Here is an 18,835-nt window from a genome sequence, read left to right on the forward strand (position 1 = left end):
GGGTTGCAGCCACTTGGCTCTGTCATATTTAAAGGGCCAGCTTCAAAAAAGCATGCTGGGAACAAATGTTCCTATAAGATGCCCCCTCCCCCCCCGCACAAAGGATAGTGGTTGGGACCAGGTCGTTGGCCAAAGAGAGGCAGGGTCTGTGTCACCACAGCATCACAAAGAGAAGCAGCCCCAAGTAGCTGGCAGGGGGGCAGCCATCCGCCCTGCTGCCGCCTCCCTCCCTGTGCAGCACAAACACACGGAGAATGCTGCCACCACAGGGAGCTGCTGCCTCCTTGGTGCTGGGCGTCGTGGCCAGAGGCAGCCTGAGGCCTTGCTCACCCCCACTTCTCTGTGGGTCAGGCTGCAGCAGCCCCTCTGAATGGGTCCCCTCAGAACATTTAGCTGTTGCCAAATGGAAGGCAGAAATCTGGGGGGAGGGGGGGAGTGTGACCCTGCATCTCCCCCCACTTCACTGATGCACGGTCAGAAGGGCACGAAGGGGGAAGATTTAGTTTCCCCTGAGGATAGTTTTAGCACCCTCTGGCCCAGTGCATACCAGTGTGAAAGGTGACTCAGGGCTGCAGTATTGCGGGCGGTGGGGGGGAAATGCCATTAGGATGCAGTCAGCAGCTGCTCTTGGCCTTATAGTAGCCACAAGCTGGATTGGGCCTAGTGTGAAAGCTGCTAAGCAGCTTATACATACACAACATGCAGCTGATTTACAGGGCAGTAAATTCATTGCACTAACTCTCATCAAGGCAGTCTAAGGCTCTAGGGAATGTTTATGTGCTGGTGGTGCTGCATTTATGCACATAATTCTAGTCATGGCTAGCACTATCTTAGGTACTGACACCACCACCCCGCCCTCCCCCATTACCCTCATAGATGAGCGCCTCTCAGTCATTAAAGGATTTACCCTCACAACCCATGAGGCTGGGCAGTGCTGTTATCCCCATTTTACAAATGTGGCACTAAGGCACAGCAGAACTAAGGGCTAGCATCACAAAGGGCCTTAGGCACCCATCTGTCATGTTAGGCACCTAAATCCCTGAGTTAGGCATTCACTGGCATCACTGCTCAGCTGCCACCCAACCCAGCCAGCGCCTATTATTTTTGCTGTAAAAGTTTCCTGTCCACCTATGGTTCTGCCTCTAGACTTGTGCTCTGCAGTGTCACGCCAGGAGGCCAGAGGCCTTAGCCTCAGAGCAATTCACAAAGATGTGCCTCCACCTGATTTGCCTGCAGGGCCTGATGTGCCGGGCATGCTCAGAGACCTCCTGATGCCACACAGAACCGCCAAAGGCGAGCCCCCGCATAACCTTTAGCCCAGAGGGTTAGAACACTCACCCTCTCCCCTCCTCCCCCCGGTCAGTTCTCCCCCTGCCTAATTAAGAGAAGGGACTTAAGCAGGGCTCTGCCATCTGTCAGATGAGTGCTCTGGCCACTGAGCTATGGGATAATCTGATGTGGAGCAACCTCAGGCTCACCTTTGGAAACTATTGCTCGTTGGCTAATTAATTAACGTGTCATTGGAGCAGGGGCACTGGATCATGGGTCTTCCACCTGCTAGATATGCCTCCTCCCCCTCCAACCCAGGCTGGAGGCAGTCTCACTTGCTGGCCCAGCGACTCTTTAATTAGTTTGCCGCCATTGAAAGGCTTCAGCAGGAGAGCTTGAGGGAGCCCCCACGTCAGAATAGCCCCTAGTTTAGTGGTTTGCACACTCTCCTGAGAGGCAGGAGACCATGGGCGGTGGGTGAAGCTTCCCCTTGGGGAGGCTAGCCCCTGTCCTGCCTCTTCCAGCCGAGCCGTCCGGCCCCCGCCCCCTTCCGGCCGAGGCCATGCTCCGGCTCACTGCTCTCATGCCCCCCCGCTCCTGGGACATGGTGGGGGGGGGGAATTTTTCCAGGGCCCCAAATTGGCTAGGTCCCCTGGGTACAGGTCCCATGGGGCCATGCGTTCATCTCCCACTGCCTCCCTCCCCACCCCCACGATGGTTGGGGAGGTTTAGTCTCCCCCAGCCGCCATTATGCACTGGCCAGGCCAGGCGGGAGTCCCCAGCCCCCCCGTTCAGCGCCCGTCTTGTCAGATAGAAGCAGCCTGGAAGGATGGGGTCTCCTACATCCCAAGTAAGTACCTAACCACTGGTCCTCCTATTCTTCACAAGCCCAACTCCAGGCGCAGTCATGGTTGAGACTCACTAGCAGAGACAGACACCTCCCTGCAGCCCAACTTAAGTGCCTAATTCTTTGAGAGTGAGGCGGGATTTAGGACACATCCAGCTTCTTTGGCATCTTCCATTGGCTAACGTGGGTTTCTCTCAACTCAGTGTGCTGGCTTTTGTGAAGCCCATGCTTAGCTCTCCCCCTCCCCCCGCACTGTATTAGGAGTCTTGGTGCCTAATTCAGGGTCGTGAATGCCCTAAAAGTTATTGCAATGTCTGCCTATGGCCCTTGGTGGCACTTGCCCAAGGTCAGGCAGGCCATGGAAGAGCAAGGACGTGAACCGAGCTTTTCTGGCTACTGCCCTAAGCAATGGACCCATCTTCCGCCCCATTCAGCAGATGGAGCTGCTCATGTACACACCCCTGCTGTGGCTTTTGGGACAGTGACTGAAAAAGCAGAGGGAACAGAAAAGCAGTTTACAAACTGCACACACGGGAAGAGGGACTTTTGCCAACTGTAATTATTATAATGGCTCAATGCTGGCATACACCAAGCCCTAGGGGTGTTACGTGCATATGAGGTATACTGCAGCTCAGAAGTAAGTACTGTAGGTGCTTCAGCAGCTAGGCCTTACAGATGCTAGCCATGGTGGGTCCCATTCAGATGTATGGCTAATGGAAAAGATATTTTACTAGGACTGGCAGGGAAGGGTGCAAATACTCCAGGTACAGAGCCTTAAAAAGTCACCGTTCATGTGAGAAATGTTAAAGTCTCTGGGGCGGTCCAACTGAGCAGCAGGGATCTTTGGGCCTAATGCCCGGGGGGGGCCTCTCCAGTCCAGTCAGGAGCTTGCTGGGTTACAGGCCAGACTCAGTTAGTCTCACTCGTTGGGGCCCTGCTGCACTGACTCCCTGCCCAGCTGCTGCTGCTCTCCCATAAGTCCCTCAGAGATCTGCATCCAGCTGTAACATCAGGCAGGCACAGGCTCTGCATACAGTTCCTGGGGGTTCCTCTCAGTATGCCGCTTCTCTATAGCTCCTGGCTCCCAGGCTTGCCCAATCCCTTCCTAGTCAGAGTCCTTCCTCCCACCTGGCCAGGAGGAAGGAAAAGTGCAAGGGGAAGAGGGTTAATGGGAGTTGGAGTCACCTGCTTAGCAGATCCAGCATGACAATCAGCTTTAAAAATGTGCATCTGTTTGTTATGGAGCTTGGGGCAGTGCCCCATGCAATTAGCCCACATTCGCTGACTTTGTTTTATGAAACTCACGGGGCCTCAGCACATGAATCAAACACTACACCAGTGTAATACTGTGCTTTGCTGCCCATGGATTAAGGCTGATATTGTGACTTCCAGTCCCTACTTATAAATACATGAGTATTGACTCCAGAGCTTGAATAATTTGTATTTTCATCAGCCCCTCTTGATTCCTTCATAATAAGTGCTACTTCTACTTTTCTGGAAAGTTTCTTAGAGACACAAAGAGGAAATGGAAAAACAGTACCTAATAATTCAGTATACACCAATGAACCTCTTGGACACCAGTATCTCTTACATATGAATATTTATTATTTTCCTTCTGAAAAATGTACAAAAAAATAAAATACCTGTATTTATAGTTTAGCAATCCCCTCTCCCATTTACAACACTATTAAGTTACATGAGCTATTACCTTAATATAAACGCACACTGTTTATACATAAAGCTTCCTTGCTTGCCAGAGAGAGGGGCTGTCACAAAATTTGGCACAAACACACTTGTTTGTATCTTATCACAATTTAAAGGAAGTGGGGAAGGGAATAAACATTTTACATACTTTACACTTTAAAAGTCTCAGGAAGCGCATTCATTTCCAGTTCCATGTCACACTACATGCTGCATTCAGAAAAAGTGGTGCAGCTTCGTTTTTATTGCTAGCACTGAAGCCATCAGTTCCACTCAATCTGCAACTTTTAAACAATCCATAGCATTAAATAGAGGAAAATAAACAGGAACGGTGTCTGAAACAATATCATCTGTAGTTCCTTGATCAACACATGGTGCAAGAGACGAGCGAGCAGGAGATACACACAAGGACGAAAAGTCAATTTTTTTCTGTGTGTGTGCCCTTCAGTGGCAAAAATTCTCCAAACCTCACCAAACTGTAGTTATCGCTAATCTTGTGGGGAGGGGGGAGGAGGAGGAGGAGGCGCCCTTTCCCCACGAACAAAAAATGTAGCCTTCAAAACAGGGGTTACGATTCTATGCACTTGCTTTGGGCTTTAAGCAGCTGAAATATGTTGGAGCAGCAGCAGACTTTAGATTTTTATTGCATAGTTTGGCTTTCATAATAAGGCATTCAATGGACGGCTATACAAACAAATTTATGAAACGAACCACTGACCGCTCAGGAATTATTACTGCTTGCATTATAGCTTCTGGGACAGCTTCTACGCACAGTCCTGTTGGAATGTTTAAAAACTAGTGTAACAGCTGGAAACACTAAGCTGCCCTTAGTGTAAAGCGCTCCATGAACAAGCTGCCTTTCGGCCTCCACTAGCTCATATTCAGGACGCCTCGCTTGCAGGAGGAGATTTTTGTTCTTTTAAACCAATAACCACAAAGTGCCAAAAAAAACCCAACCCAAACCAGCAAGCTAACACAGGCATTTTTGTCCTCTGCTGCACCATTGCCAAATCTCACTCCCATTTAAATTAGGAGCAAATTTTAAATGTAAGCTACATTATTCATCATAGGATTTGATGAAGGATACATGTTTTAACCAGTATGAATGTAAATAAATGCATGGTATTTTTCTGGGCCAGCTGAAGCCTTTGAACCACTGTGTAATGGATATTTAGACTGGCCAGAGGAGCTCTCCCACTGTTCTAGGATTTGTGAGTTATTGGCACTGGGCCTTCCTGTGACTTGAACTCCTCCTTTTGACGAAAAGCCCTGAAAGATGAGCCAGCACGCTTATAACCTGTCAAGACCAGAGTTCAGGGTCCTGTGTTTCTCCTTCCACAACTCATGCTGTCACTAAAACCTAAAGCAGGGCAGCAAGCTGTGTTCTCTGTAAGGCTTTAGGTGCTTGTGATGCCATCCACTGGAGCCCCCTAAACTTCAGCTCAGTAACGCTAAAGAAGAAATGACTAGCAGATTTGCTTAATGTAGCTATATTAGTCATTGTTAAACCTGTCTCTATATCGGGCCAAATCCTGCTTGCCGTACTCATCCAAAGAGGCCTTTAGCGTCAGGAAGGCTACCTGTGTGAGTAAAGCCAGAAGGATTTGGCTGTCCTGTCACTGTCATGGCATCTTAAACACTTTATTTTAAAGTGTCTTTTACAAAATCTTTTCAGTTAGCCTTGGATGCTCCTTCCCTTTTGCAGATTGTGCACAAGCTGCAGCTCCCGAGCCTGGGATTAGAAAGATGTTTTGTCTCACCCCTGTTCACACCCTGCAGTTCTCACCCGTCCTAAGCTAGCCAGCAGCAGTGCTCCAGGACAATGGGACACACTGCAACCCACAGGACATTCATATCATTTCAGTTATGCAGGCGAGAAGGAATAAACACATTCCTGGGGGAGGGAATGCAAAGTCCACTATTAACCCAAGCGCTGATGCTACATGTGCAGGTTTTGCTGAGCCTTTCTTTATTTATGTCAACTATGTGGTGAATCCAGAATCCCCATCGACATCTGCCATTGATGTGTATTGCTAAACAGTCTAGTATCAAAAGCCACAGATGGGTAAAACAGATAAAAGAGCTTGCCTGATATCAAAGGGCTCCTATGCTTGTTTACATTTACCCACAGGCTTAACTTTAAGCACATGCATAGCCCCAGTGGGCCCTTGTGAGATGTCTTAGAATTCCAAACATTTCTTCCATTCAAAAAAGAAAAATACAAGAACAAATCCAACAACTTGGTAGGACTGTGCATCATACCCATGCCTGAATCTAACCTGCCAGAATTCACTTCTTTTTATGAAGACTCAGAAATAGAGATCTGGCCCAAGTCAGGGTAGATCCTTGCTCCAAACAAAAGCCAAATTCAAATACCACACAATTCCTATTCCTCAGAGTGTCCACTCTTATACCTCGTCACAGGTGGGTGAGAAAAGCAGCCATGTAGGACTGTGTGTGGTGTGAAAAGGCCATGACACACCATTCAGCACTACTTAATGGAGAGCAAGCTGCAGCTGGGGAGGGGAAACAGAAAAAATAGAAGATCTACAGCGCAGACAGAAATACAGCAAAAAGCAGATTCTGGATATGTTGGGTTTGATTCTCCCCTGAACCTTGCCTGGGTTCCAGTCCTGCAAATGATTACATACATGCTGAACTACTATTGCCAAGTATTGATGTCAATAGGACTACATACATGAGTACAGTTAAGCATGTGTGCAGGGTTGGGAGCTTACATCTGTACAAAGCAAGTGTTAATACCACCAGATCAGACTGGCAGCATTTTACACCCACCTTTGCACAGATAGAAATGACAACACGAGGTGCAAAGCAAGAGAGAATCAGGCCCATTAGCCTGGGTAAACATTTCTGTAGGTGGCCATTGCAACAACATGACTGAAATGGACCCGCATGGAGACAGAAAGGAAAGGGTCTTGGAGGAAAAAAATAGACACACACCAATAGAGCCACCAAACAATTGCTGTGCATTCGACTTTTAGAGGCAATGAACCAAATTCATCCCCAAATTTAGCCCTTTGAAGTTAATGGAGTTACACCCGGGAGGAATTTGGCCTGATACTTGTAAATATTCCAGTATAAATACTGAACCAAACTCATGACTCAGATGTGAATATGGGCTTCCCAGCACCGCCTCACCTCTCAGCAGTTTGCAGAAATCTAAACCTCTCGGAAAGGAGAGACTCGTTTCACCCTTAATCCAAACACAAAAAACCACAGTGGCAGTAAACATGCCCATGTACAGTAGGTTAAAATATATTATTGCATATTATAAACATTATATACAAGGTTAAAATGGTATTTTTTCCAGCTTACTTACAAATTACAATATAGATGAATGCCTTACTTACACGTCCTCATTGCTACATGCAGAGAACTACCAGAGGTATTTGGCAAGACTATGCACTACAGAGCAATAGGCATCATTTTGAGCAGGTGAATTCAGTTGGCCACTTTCCCCATCTTTAGCACTGCACCAATTAGTAGCATCAGATTTTCTGGCAATTGATTGTGGAGGGGGCTATCGTTAAAGGGATTTCAATCAGATTTCCCAAGTTGGACCAATACAATTCCTTTCCCTTTTAGGGTGCTTTTGTGCTGTTTTAACATCTGGGTTCAAAAGTTGCTATTTCACATGAGCTGTGGGTAACTGGTCTGATAATCGCTTGTACATTGAAGAGGGGGGAGCAATAAATAAGGGGTCAAGTGAATGTGTGGCCTCATGCTTAACAGACTCAAGTCACTGTTTGTTGGGTTTGTTTTTAGTATTGAATAACAGAGTGGGCAATATTTTCAATGCATTTTTGTAACAGCTTCTCTGATCAGCGTTGACAAGTCTGCCAGGGTCCTGGGGAATGTTCTTCTTCACAACAAGGATGAAATTCTGTGGTTCCTCAGGAAAGGGCCCTGAGCTAGGCTAGATCTCAGTCAGCGTGATCTTGAAGCCTTCCACGGTGCTCTCCATGTTCAGGATGAAAGTGTCCTCGTTGGAGTAGTGTTCAATGATGTTATCATCCATATTTACTAAGATTCTGGTGAAAATGAAGAAATCAGTATTCTTACATACATGGCCAATCAAGGGGAAGATTCTGCACACTTGCCCAAAGCAATGCTGCCTGGCTAGGTGTACTCACTACCTAATCCTGATTGACCCCAAACTGTGTGGGCGGGAGGCTATAAGGGACATACAGCGATCTCTTTCAGAGTCCCACTGATGAAATCTCTTCCACTTCCTGAAGAGAACAGAATATCCCCCTCTCTCAACCCCTCCTTCTCCCTTCCCCTCCCACAGCCATGCACTATGAAATCTCAATGGGGTGGGAGAATGGATTTAGTTTGTTTGCTTTATTTTCTTTACTTATAGCCTCTGGACTAGAGGAAGCTGTCAGAGCTGGGTCTCCTGTAGTACTTATAAGCTCTGCAGGACAAAAGAGAGCTGCAAGGGGCAGGACATCTGTGGAGTTTATAAACTACCTAAAAGTAGAGCTTCAGCCAAAGCTTCTGCATCATGCAACTCTAATGAAGCTTCCCCACTCTCCTTGCCCGGTAGCTCGTATTTGCCTGCACAGGTATTGGTCTGCCCAAATGCATCTTGCTACCCCAGCCTGCTGTATATACACATGGAGGGTTACTGCTGTGTGAGTCAATGATCTTTTGGAAATGATTTGTAGCTGGGTGTGAAGCCTGAGCCACACCACATGTGGTGGGCTGGCGTAAAGGTCAGCTTGTATGTGAGATTGTAACATGTTTCCTCATTCTTTTCGACAAAAATAGCTTCTTCTAAGAAATGTAACAGCTGAATATGGTGTTAGGAAGAAGCTGACTTAAAAAGCAAACTGGAATTTTTTTGGAAGCCATCGAAATTCCCCCACAGAACACTTTGTTCAGGTAGAATTAAGGCTGTAAATAGATGCCAATTAATTTAAAATGACATTACTAGAATATTGTCGTTATTTCAAAGTAAACATTGGAAGTCAGGACATTAAGGTTTGGGAGGTGGGAGGTTGGTTGTTTTTAAAATATTGGTACATTTGAATCATTGTAAAAGGTCTAAAGTTACTCAGCTAATGTTCTAATATTGAACGTAGCTCTGCCCATCCCTCAACTACCAGCTCCCTGTTAAACTTTCAGCTCTGGGGCCATAGACTATTCCCAGGAAACTCTACATCCTGCCAAGTCCATTCTGAATGCACCCACTAGTTAAAGGCTGGAGAAGCAATAGGCCAGTAAATCATAAAGATTACATAGATGGTCTGCACAGGACTCTGCTCTCACCCCATTATGGGCTTGATACCCAGCTGTTCCCCATTCAGTCCTTAAATACTGAAACTACGTGCTCCAGACACAGACTAGAGATCAACTTTTTCAATATCTTTCACCCTTTGTCATCTATTTGGGTTAGGGACTTGCTTCCTATTAGGTATTTGTACAGCACAGAGCACAATGGGGCCATGATCGTAGCTGCAGTCTCTGGGTAGTACTGTACCAAAAAATCATAATGATTAATTAAGGTTTTACTTTCTCTTACCCCTTTTTGCTTTTCTTGTAAAGTTTTGCAATCTTTTCTACTGGAAGCCCATATTTCTCAGATATCTGAAATCATTAAACAACGACAACAACAAGAATGAAAGATAAACGAGGAATAGGACAAACATTCTGTACCTTTAGGACAAGATATTGAAGCATCAACTCATGCAGACTCTTTTAGCAAATATATATATTTTTCCCCATGTTAAAAGGGTCACCACCAACCTACTTTCATGGACAATGTGGCCTAATTGAAGACTGTTGTGCTCTGGAGAGGGATAATCCTAAATAACTAGATTTTTATAAAAACACTCATCAGTCCAGCACCAAGAAACATGGTAACTATAATCACCTTTGAGTGCGACCCACCAAAGCAGTTTAAGAGTTCCTCCTAGTGCTCTGCTCCAGCAGTTAACATTTCTTGTCACTGGTCACATCTGTGCATTTAGCAAGGCCATTAATATACCTTCCACACAATCAAATGCAATTTGTCATTCTGCTGACAGTGGTGGTTTTCAGTGCAGGGGGCTCATGCTCCCAGCATCCATTCCTGCAGCACAAGTCTGCAGGGACACCTTAACCACAGAATGAAAGATGGGCTGTCACTGGATCACCCACAACCTGGATTAGAACTGGTTGACCAATGAAAAAGACGTGTGCACATTTTCATTTTTCATCAAATTTCATTTTTTTGTTGAAATTTTGAACCAGCTGTAGTCTGACTCCTTGAGGCACATCAGAAAAGTTCATTAAACTAGAAGGCTTTCAAAAACATCTCTTGAGATGTATCCATGTGTGAACCAGAATGTACAAGAGAACTTTTGAAGGATGACATCTTAGCTAACTGAAATTACCAAGGACAAATCCACTCCATTATAACGCTTTAGGCAGCCCTTTGCAGTACGTGGCAGTTCACTGGTAACTCCTTTCATGCTCATTATAACAGCATAAACCATGCCACGATAAACCCATTTAATGTTTACGGAGATAGTAATTCCAGTATTCATCAATCTTGTACCAATTGCATTTCAGAATTATTACTTCATTCTTTGGGGAGGAACGCTGTGTCTCTTTTTTCCTTTAAAGGAAGGGCAAAAGCAGATTGTTCCAAAGGGGAAAATAATTATGTCAAAGAGAGTGTCTCTGTCACAAACTGTTCCAGGCAAGAGGATGCCACTAGCATCCAGGCAAACTATTTGCCCTCTCCCAGGTGAAATTAAATTATGTTGCAACTAAATAATTCATTCTCTGCTGTATTAGAGAAGTGAAATGCACAATTAAAAATTCATTTTGAGTAAAGACTGTCAGACATTAGCCACTAGAAAGTCCTAGGTAGGGGGCTGTGTGTGTGTGTGTGTGTGCGCGCGTTCAGCACGACTTTGAGAAAATGGAATGTTTTCGAAAGCTAAATGAGCATAATTGCTGTGAAATAGAGAATGAAGAGCAACAAATACCCAGTACTCCAGCACCAAGGGCAGTCTCAGGAGTTAATGAAAATGATACGACAAAAATCAAAACATGGCTTCCTAACATCAAGAAGTGATCATGACTAGAGCCTCCTAGGAAGTCTTTAGGGCCATTGAAAGACTGATCTAATTTATCTGAGAAGTGCTTGGACATGATGGGTGTTGTGTAGAAGCTAATAGATAAGGCACCAGCAGATGGCACTCAAGAATATATAGTATAATTCCTGGATTTTGCAGGACCAATAAAAAATGTTGGGCACTGCAAATGGCTGTGTCTGGCCGCTCTGACAATGGGCCTGGTAGGAACTGCAAGACTAGATCAGGGAGATTTGATAAGAGATTCAGGTGCCATCCACACTTCTGGTTTTACACCCCATAAGGAATGTGATGCAGTTTAAATTTTGGCAGTGTGGTTTCCATGCGAAATTTGCAAACTGTCAATTTTATTAGGGTTGTGCTTTGTCAGGCTGGTTGCTCTCAATCATGGCTCTGACATGGTTCATTGCCTCTGGAAATGGTTGGATGTGCTAATGCTAGGCCTGGTCCCATATTATCATTTGTATTACAATAACTCCAAGAGGCCTCCATGAGGATCAAGGACCCATTGCATTAGGCACTTTACAGCCATTTAGTAAAGCACAGTCACCGTTCCAAAGAGCTCACAATCTAAAGTAAACAAAACATAACAGGTGGGTTTATCAAACATGAAGAGGGGTAGGAGAGAGAAAGGACACGGGTAACGCTGATAAGATCATGCAAGATTCTGAGCACTCTCAATTCCCATTGGTTTCCATGCGAATGTGGGTTCTCAGTATCTCCCAGGGCCATGCAGCAGCTTGCAGGGCCAGGCCCATTGTTCATAGGAGGATGGTGAAGATGTTCTAAACTGATTTGCATTAAAAAACAGTTAACACTCTGCTAATGTGAAGAAAGCTTGAGAGGTGAGGTTTGTGTGTGAGCTGAGGGGTGAAAACATTATCTACTATCCATAGTTAACAGCATGTAACTGCTTGCAAAGTTAGACTCCAATCCTGCATTGTGACCTAAGCAGGTGGGCTGCTGCAGGCATGTAGCTCACGTTGCAGAATTGGAGGCTTAGACAGTATCCTTATCAAACTAATCACAGTCAGTATTGCTACTCGAAAGCTCTTTAACTGCTTTTTATTCTCCTCCAAAGAGGCAGGGGGTGCGTCAAGAGGGGAACATACCTATATATGTGCATACTGTCTGGGAGAGGAGGGAAGAAAGAGAGACAGCAGATTAAGGCTTAAAGGTGAAGCTCTAAAAGTAATTTAGCTGAAATGAAAAACAGAAATGATAGAAAAAGTGTCTAAGTCTGATTGCTAAAAGGGGGGAAGGTTTAAAAGTACACTCAAGGCAAATTGCCCTGTCACTGTAACTCAAGAAGAAGCAAGAAAATCGTAAGAGTAGCTGCCATTTCCAGGCATTAAATTCTCAGAGGTATTCCCATTTCCTCCTTTTACTTCCCCCTTATTAGTAATTATCTGTATTACCATTGCGCCTAGGAGCTCGAGTCATGGACCCAATTTGCTAGGCACTGTACAAACACAGAATCCCACAATCCTTGTTAAGTAGTGACCAGGGGTCAGATAATATCAGGTAAGTGGCTGCTGCTCTCGTGTGTTCCCAAGTCTACACTTTCATTTGAAAAAAACCATTAAGACTCTATTCCTGTTGGTTGTGAAGAAATCCTTGAACATGTTACTCAAATGTAAAGTGGTGCAGCAGTGTCTGCCTGAGTCTGCAGACAGGCTCAAATAATAGGTTTGTGATAGATATGGACTGCCCCTTTTACCTCACTGGGGAGCTGACTCTGAAGCCTAATGATGTCTTAAATGTCAATATTTTAACAAGCTGTTAACACAGCTACATGAAAGAGTTGCTGAATTTGTATCTCTGTCCCACGGCAATGTTTATCGAAAATGTCAAGCAAACATGTAAAAGAAAAATCTCCCTGTCCCAAGGCCGTTTGACAGCAGCTAATGCATAGCATACCAGACATACCAAGGCAAAGCTTTCCTGGGAAGCCTCAGTGGACCTAAGATACAAGTATCACATGTTTTTGGAAGTGGTTTGGGATGTCCCAGTCTAAGTATATTATTAGGAGATACTTTGGGGAATGCCTTGTTTGCCAAACCCTAGGGCAGGTGCAGGATTTATATAACATATCTGGATTACTGGGCTTTGGGAAATACCTGAAGTTGACTGAATTAAGCACATTTCTCAGGAACCACTAAAGATTCTGCCAACTACTTAGAATAGTAAACTATGGAGGCAGGGCTCAGAGTGGGGTTATGGGAAAGCCTCTGATTCAGAAGGCTCTGAAAATGAGCAGCCACAGCAAACGTGCTAGAATCCTAAAGGCCTGTTATAGAATCAGAGAATTTAGAGATGTACTGTCAGGGCATCTCATTTACCACCCTCTTCCAAAGCAGGCTAGTTGGGATCCTAGTGTAGGGATCCTTCCAAAGCAGGCTAGCATGCAGAATATTCTCTGGAGCTATCACCAGTCTCATTATAAATAACCCAAATAATAGGACTTCTACCCTTTCCTCAGGGAGACTATAATACATTAGAATAGACCTCTCTGTTAGGAACATTTTCCTAACATTCAGCCTTCATATTCCCTTCCTGTATTTCACCTCATTGCTCCTAGTTCGAGTGGTCACCCTTAAAATATTGGCCAATTGCCTCAGATAACTAAGGGCTTGTCCATGTGGCATGTTAGTCCTCATTAGAGGCATGTAAATTCTAGTTCGCATTAGCACGTTGGGCACTAACTGGCCCACACGGACCCTGCTGGTGTGCACTAAAAGTTTCTTAATGCCAGCTAACGTAGTACTGTTTGAAATGGGACTACATTAATGTGCACTTGGGAACTTTTAGTGTGCACTAGCAGGGTCCACTTTGCCCGCTGGTGTACTACACGCTAGTGTGCACTAGAATTTACACCCCTCTAGTGTGGACTAACACACCATGTGGACAAGCCCTGAGTGAAGTAACTTCAGTATTTGCAATTTAACAGAAAATGCTAACTTTTGAACCATCCTTAATAGTGAGAGCTATCCTTTCTTTACTATAACAATGAACGAGACTCCTAAATAGCTAAAAAAACATCCCTGGCACTTTATAGTCTTTTGAGTAAGCGATCTGTTGATATCACATAGGCCGATATTGGCCTAAAACACTATCTTTAAACATCTTTCTTTCTATTACTAATTTGTTAAGCACAAATAGCGCCCTCTGTGTTTACATAAAGAAAGACGGGGTCCCTGCTCGGAGGAGTTTGCTGTCTGAATGTAAATTGACATAAGACACGGGACAAAGGGAGAAGCCGTGAGGATGATGTTAGTTTAGAGGTTTTGGTTGTTTTTGTTTAATCTTTCTCTTCCTCTGCCTGTCCCCTGCCTGTGCAGTGGATTATATCTCCTCACTCCACCAATCCCTGTTCCAGGGGTAAGCAAACTATGGCCTGCGGGCCATGTCCGGCCCATCCAGGGCCGGCTCTAGGCCGATTCCACCGATTCCCCTGAATCGGGCCCCACCCCTAAGAGGGCCCCGCGCCCAAGCCCCGGTACGGCATACCGGCAAGAGCCGGTGCACCATATCGAGGTGGCCCAGCTTCCCCAGGGGGCAATTTAAAGGGCCTGGGGCTTCCAGCAGGGGCTGGAGCCCCCGGCCCTTTAAATTGCCACCAGAACCCCACTGCTGGAGCCCTGGGGTAGGGCTGCGGGGCTCTGGGAGCTATTTGAAAGTCCGGGGCTCCTGTTGCTTCTACTGCCCCGGCCCTTTAAATAGCCGCTGGAGCCCTGCCGCTTCCCCAGGGCTCCCTTGACTAGTTAAAGGTCTGGAGCGGTAGAAGCAGGAGAATCCCGGGCCCTTTAAATAGCCCCCAGAGCCCTGGGATAGCGGGGGACTCTGGGGGCTATTTAAAGGGCCAGGGTTCCAGCTGCCTCTGCCGCCCCGGTCCTTTAAATAGCCCCCGGAGCCCCGCCGCTTTCCAAGGGCTCCCTTGGCTATTTAAAGGGCCGGGGCGGTAGAAGCAGGGGAGCCCCAGGCCCTTTAAATAGCCCCCAGAGCCCTGGGGTAGCGGGGGGGCTCCAGCTGCCTCTGTTGTCCCGTCTTTTAAATAGCCCCCGGAGCCCCGCCGCTTCCCCAGGGCTCCGGTGGCTATTTACAGGGCTGGTGCAGTGGAAGCAGGGGAGCCCCGGGCCCTTTAAATAGACCCTGAGCTCCGGGCTGCTGCTGCTACCCTGGTGGGGGAGGCTGGAGGAGGGGACACTTACCGTACAGGGTGGTACCCCTGCTCCCGTACCCTCTGCCCGCAGCCAGCCTCTGCTGCACCCCTGCCCATGCCAGCCCCGTGCCCCCTGCTCTGCCCCACCAGCCCCTGCCTGCAGCCAGCTCCGCACCCCCTGCCCTGTCTCCAGCCAGCCCCCCACTCCCTGCTCTTCCTGCAGCCAGCCCCTGCCGCACCCCCTGCCCGCACCAGCCCTGCACCCCCTGTCCTGCCTGCACCAGCCCCGCCTCCCTGCCCTGCTTCTGCCTGCAGCCAGCCTTGCACCCCCTGCCCACAGCCAGCCCCTGCCGCACCCCCTACCCTGTCTCCAGCCAACCTCTGCCACACACCCCTGCAGTCCTGCCCGAAGCCAGACAATCCCCCCCACACCCCTGCCCGCACCAGCTCTGCACCCCCTGCCCTGCCTGCAGACAGCCCCGCACTCCCTGCCCTGTCTCCAGCTAACCCCTGCCGCACCCCCCTGCCTGAAGCCAGCCAGTCCCGCACTCTTCTGTCTCCAGCCCTGCCAACCCATTCCGCACCCCCTTGCAGCCCTGCCTGAAGCCAGCCAGCCCATCCCAAACCCCTCTGTCTCTAGCCAGCCCCGCACCCCTTGCCCTGCCTGCAGCCAGACCCTACCTCCAGTCAGCCCCATGTCCACTGGTGCCTTGCAGTTCCCAGGGCAGTAACCCTGCACACCTGCTTCAATGAGGGGGGCAGGGAGCAGCTGGGACCCACACATGTGCACACCCTAGGGTGACCAGACAGCAAGTGTGAAAAATCGGGACAGGGGGTGTGGGTAATAGGATCCTATATAAGAAAAAGACCCAAAAATTGGGACTGTGCCTATAAAATCGGGACATCTGGTCACCTTAGCACACCCCCAGGGAGTGGCGGGGACCCACACATGTTCAGGCCCATCTTTTTAAAAACTTTAGGTAGGGTTAACATACATTTGTATTTTCCCGGACATGTCAGGCTTTTTGGTTCTTAAATTGCCGTTCGGGAAAATACGGACGTATGGTAACCCTATTGGTACAAAAAATGCATACTGTGGCACATCCCTTAAATCAGAACTTTTTATAGGGAACTGGTTGCTAAGAAATTAAAGGTTTTTTTTAACATGTTTTTTTAAGTCATCCCTGCCGGGGCCCCGCCAAAAATGTTAGAATTGGGCCCCACACTTCCTAAAGCCAGCCCTGGGCCCATCAGATGTTTTAATCCAGCCCTCGAGCTGCTGCTGGGGAGCAGGGTCTGGGGCTTGCCCCGCTCCAGCGCTCCAGCTGGGGAGCGGGGTCAGGGGCTTGCTCTGCTCCGCGTTTGCCGTGGCTCCCGAAAGCAGTGGTATGTTTCAGGGGGCTCTGCGCCTCCACATAGGAGCTGGAGGGGGAACATGCTGCTGCTTCTGGGAGCTGCTTGAGGTAAGCACTGCCTGGAGCCTGCACCGCTGTTCTCCTCCCATGCCCCAACCCCCTGCCTCAGCCCTGATCCTCCTCCTGCCCTCCAAACCCCTTGGTCCCAGCCCAGAGCCCCCTCCCGCACCCTGTACTCCTCATTTCTGGCTCCACCCCGGAGCCCGCACCCCCATCTGGAGCCCTCACCCCATCCTGCACCCCAACCCCTAATTTCATGAGCATTCATGGCCCACCATACAATTTCCATACCCAGATGTGGCCCTTGGGCCAAAAAGTTTGCCCACCCCTGTCCTGTTCAGAGGTGCAAAACACCTCTTTGGTCTGGAGTTCACAGGGAGGGGAGAATTTCACTAAAACTAACTGGACTCTGTTGACTCCCTGGGCTGCAGGTACCCAGCAGAGGAAAGCCAACCTGTAGCAGCAGGTAGCAGGGATACAGTGGCACAGGCAATGTGACCTGCAATTCCTGCTCCACTGGGGTCTTGGAGATTACCAGCACAGCCTACAAAGCATGCAGGCCAGTTCAGGATGGCCGGCTGGCTGGGGGGTGTATTGATTCCTCTCTGGCTGGGAGTTAAAATTACTGCCCTCTCTCTGCAGCGCAGCTGACTCCATGGGGAAGTTGCACTCAGACAGTACCCATTACATTCCAATTTTTGTCCAAACAGACTCTACTGGGTTCATTTGTTACTTTTTAGTAACCATGGGAGAGATATTCCTTGCTTGGGAGATGCCTGATTTTTTCCCTCTGCAGCTAGAATAAAGCAAATGGCCCCTTCTGGTCCTACATAGTGTAATTCTGGAAGTACTCTATTGAAATCAATGGAATTACATTGCTTTGAAATCAACTCAAGCAAAAGCAGAATTAGGCCCCTGACGGTCAGCAATCAGCAGGAACGCAGTGTTTTGTGATTGCTGATCTTTTTTTCTAGACACTACTGATGCATGTAACTGTTCTCTGCTGACCACGAGTGCCTCGAGTAAAAGGCAAGCGTAGAAAGGACGAATATTTGCATTTGTCTTTGAATCCGCCTACCTCTGAAACATGAGACGGTAGCTATTCCCCAGAAAAGAGTAATCTGAGTAGGAAATTGACTGTTCTTTTGGAAAGTGATAGGAAGGAGAAGAATAAAACAAACCCTAAGTCTGAGAAAATACTGTCAAGTGTCATGGAAAATATGGAGAACGCCAAAGACCAGGAAGTGTGATGAACAAAAAAAATGTATATCTTGTAAATACAAAAGCAGAGTTTGAATTAGGATCACTCAGGGAACCCTTCATTATTCAGGGGTGTGAGCCTTATTCTGTCAAACCTTATTACTGAGTTTAGAGTGTGTAAAATTACAAATGACCTTCTCATAAAATGAAGTGCTGGAAAGACTGTGGGGAGAATACATGGTGCATGCAAATAAACAGCGTTTGGTATGGATTTCCCCATCATACCACCATTCTGCCTACCAATGAGAATGTCTGTTTTCCGAAAGTGTTCAAGATCACTAAAATGAACATTTCACTCCCAGACTAGATTCCATCAGTGCTAAAAATAATACTGAACCCACAGCCATGCCCGTGGACAGGAAACAGGAACTTTTTCTGTCTCTGAGCTACTTCTGCTATCTTTTCAAATGCACATTGCCTAGGGAATAGGCACAGAGATGAAGAGGACGTTTAGGTCTAAATTGATTATAACACAACTGGAGCCCAGCTACAACGACAAGATCAGATCCTGTTATAACATTATTAATTAGACAGCAAACTTTTCAGGGCCCTTAGAACTACTTCATTAGCCAGCCATCTGTTCTCCCCTGCTACTGGCCCGTTACAGGGGACTGTAACCCAGGACATTTCGTTCTAGGCCTCTGCTGTTGGGCCGTATACAAGAACAAGCCCAACATTAACGCTGACAGTGCCAGTGTACTTTTTTTAGTGCTCATAGCTGAGGAGCTGGAAACAAGCTCTAAGTTGGTGCTCCTGTCCCCTTCCCATTTCTCTTCTTAACTAAATTCTAACCTCCCAAATTCTAACTTTCCTGCCTCACCCAGCCACCCCACCCACAGCTCACTGGCAATCTGACATTTTCCATCCCCCTCTCCACTCTGGGGTCTTCCCTGCACCTCACTAGACCTCACAATGTGACCTTGACTGGTGCCAGGTCATCAAACTAGGTTTAAATTTGGAGGTGTCCACTGCTGATCAGGGATCACTGGATTGCAAGTAGCAGCAAAGCCAAATCAGAGAAGTAGAGCGGGCGCAGGCAGTTCATAAAGGGAAGGTAGGTCATTTTGGAAGG

At 47.3% G+C, this 18,835-nt stretch overlaps 1 protein-coding gene across 4 annotated transcripts in view; it reads right to left on the minus strand.

The window, feature by feature from the left end:
• Positions 1-3,699: 3,699 nt before the first annotated feature.
• Positions 3,700-18,835, minus strand: part of GRHL2 (grainyhead like transcription factor 2) — a 114,663-nt gene continuing 99,527 nt past the window's right edge. For all 4 annotated transcript variants that reach the window (XM_054018247.1, XM_054018245.1, XM_054018244.1 and 1 more), the window contains exons 15-16: positions 9,366-9,430; positions 3,700-7,869 (exon numbers count right to left, since the gene is read on the minus strand). In XM_054018247.1, the coding sequence (XP_053874222.1) occupies positions 7,755-7,869; positions 9,366-9,430 (180 nt within the window). In that variant the 3' untranslated portion in view covers positions 3,700-7,754. The remainder of the gene's footprint in view (positions 7,870-9,365; positions 9,431-18,835) is intronic.

This window comes from Malaclemys terrapin, chromosome 2, assembly GCF_027887155.1.
Source record: "Malaclemys terrapin pileata isolate rMalTer1 chromosome 2, rMalTer1.hap1, whole genome shotgun sequence".
In the NCBI taxonomy this organism is placed as follows: Eukaryota; Metazoa; Chordata; order Testudines; family Emydidae; genus Malaclemys; species Malaclemys terrapin.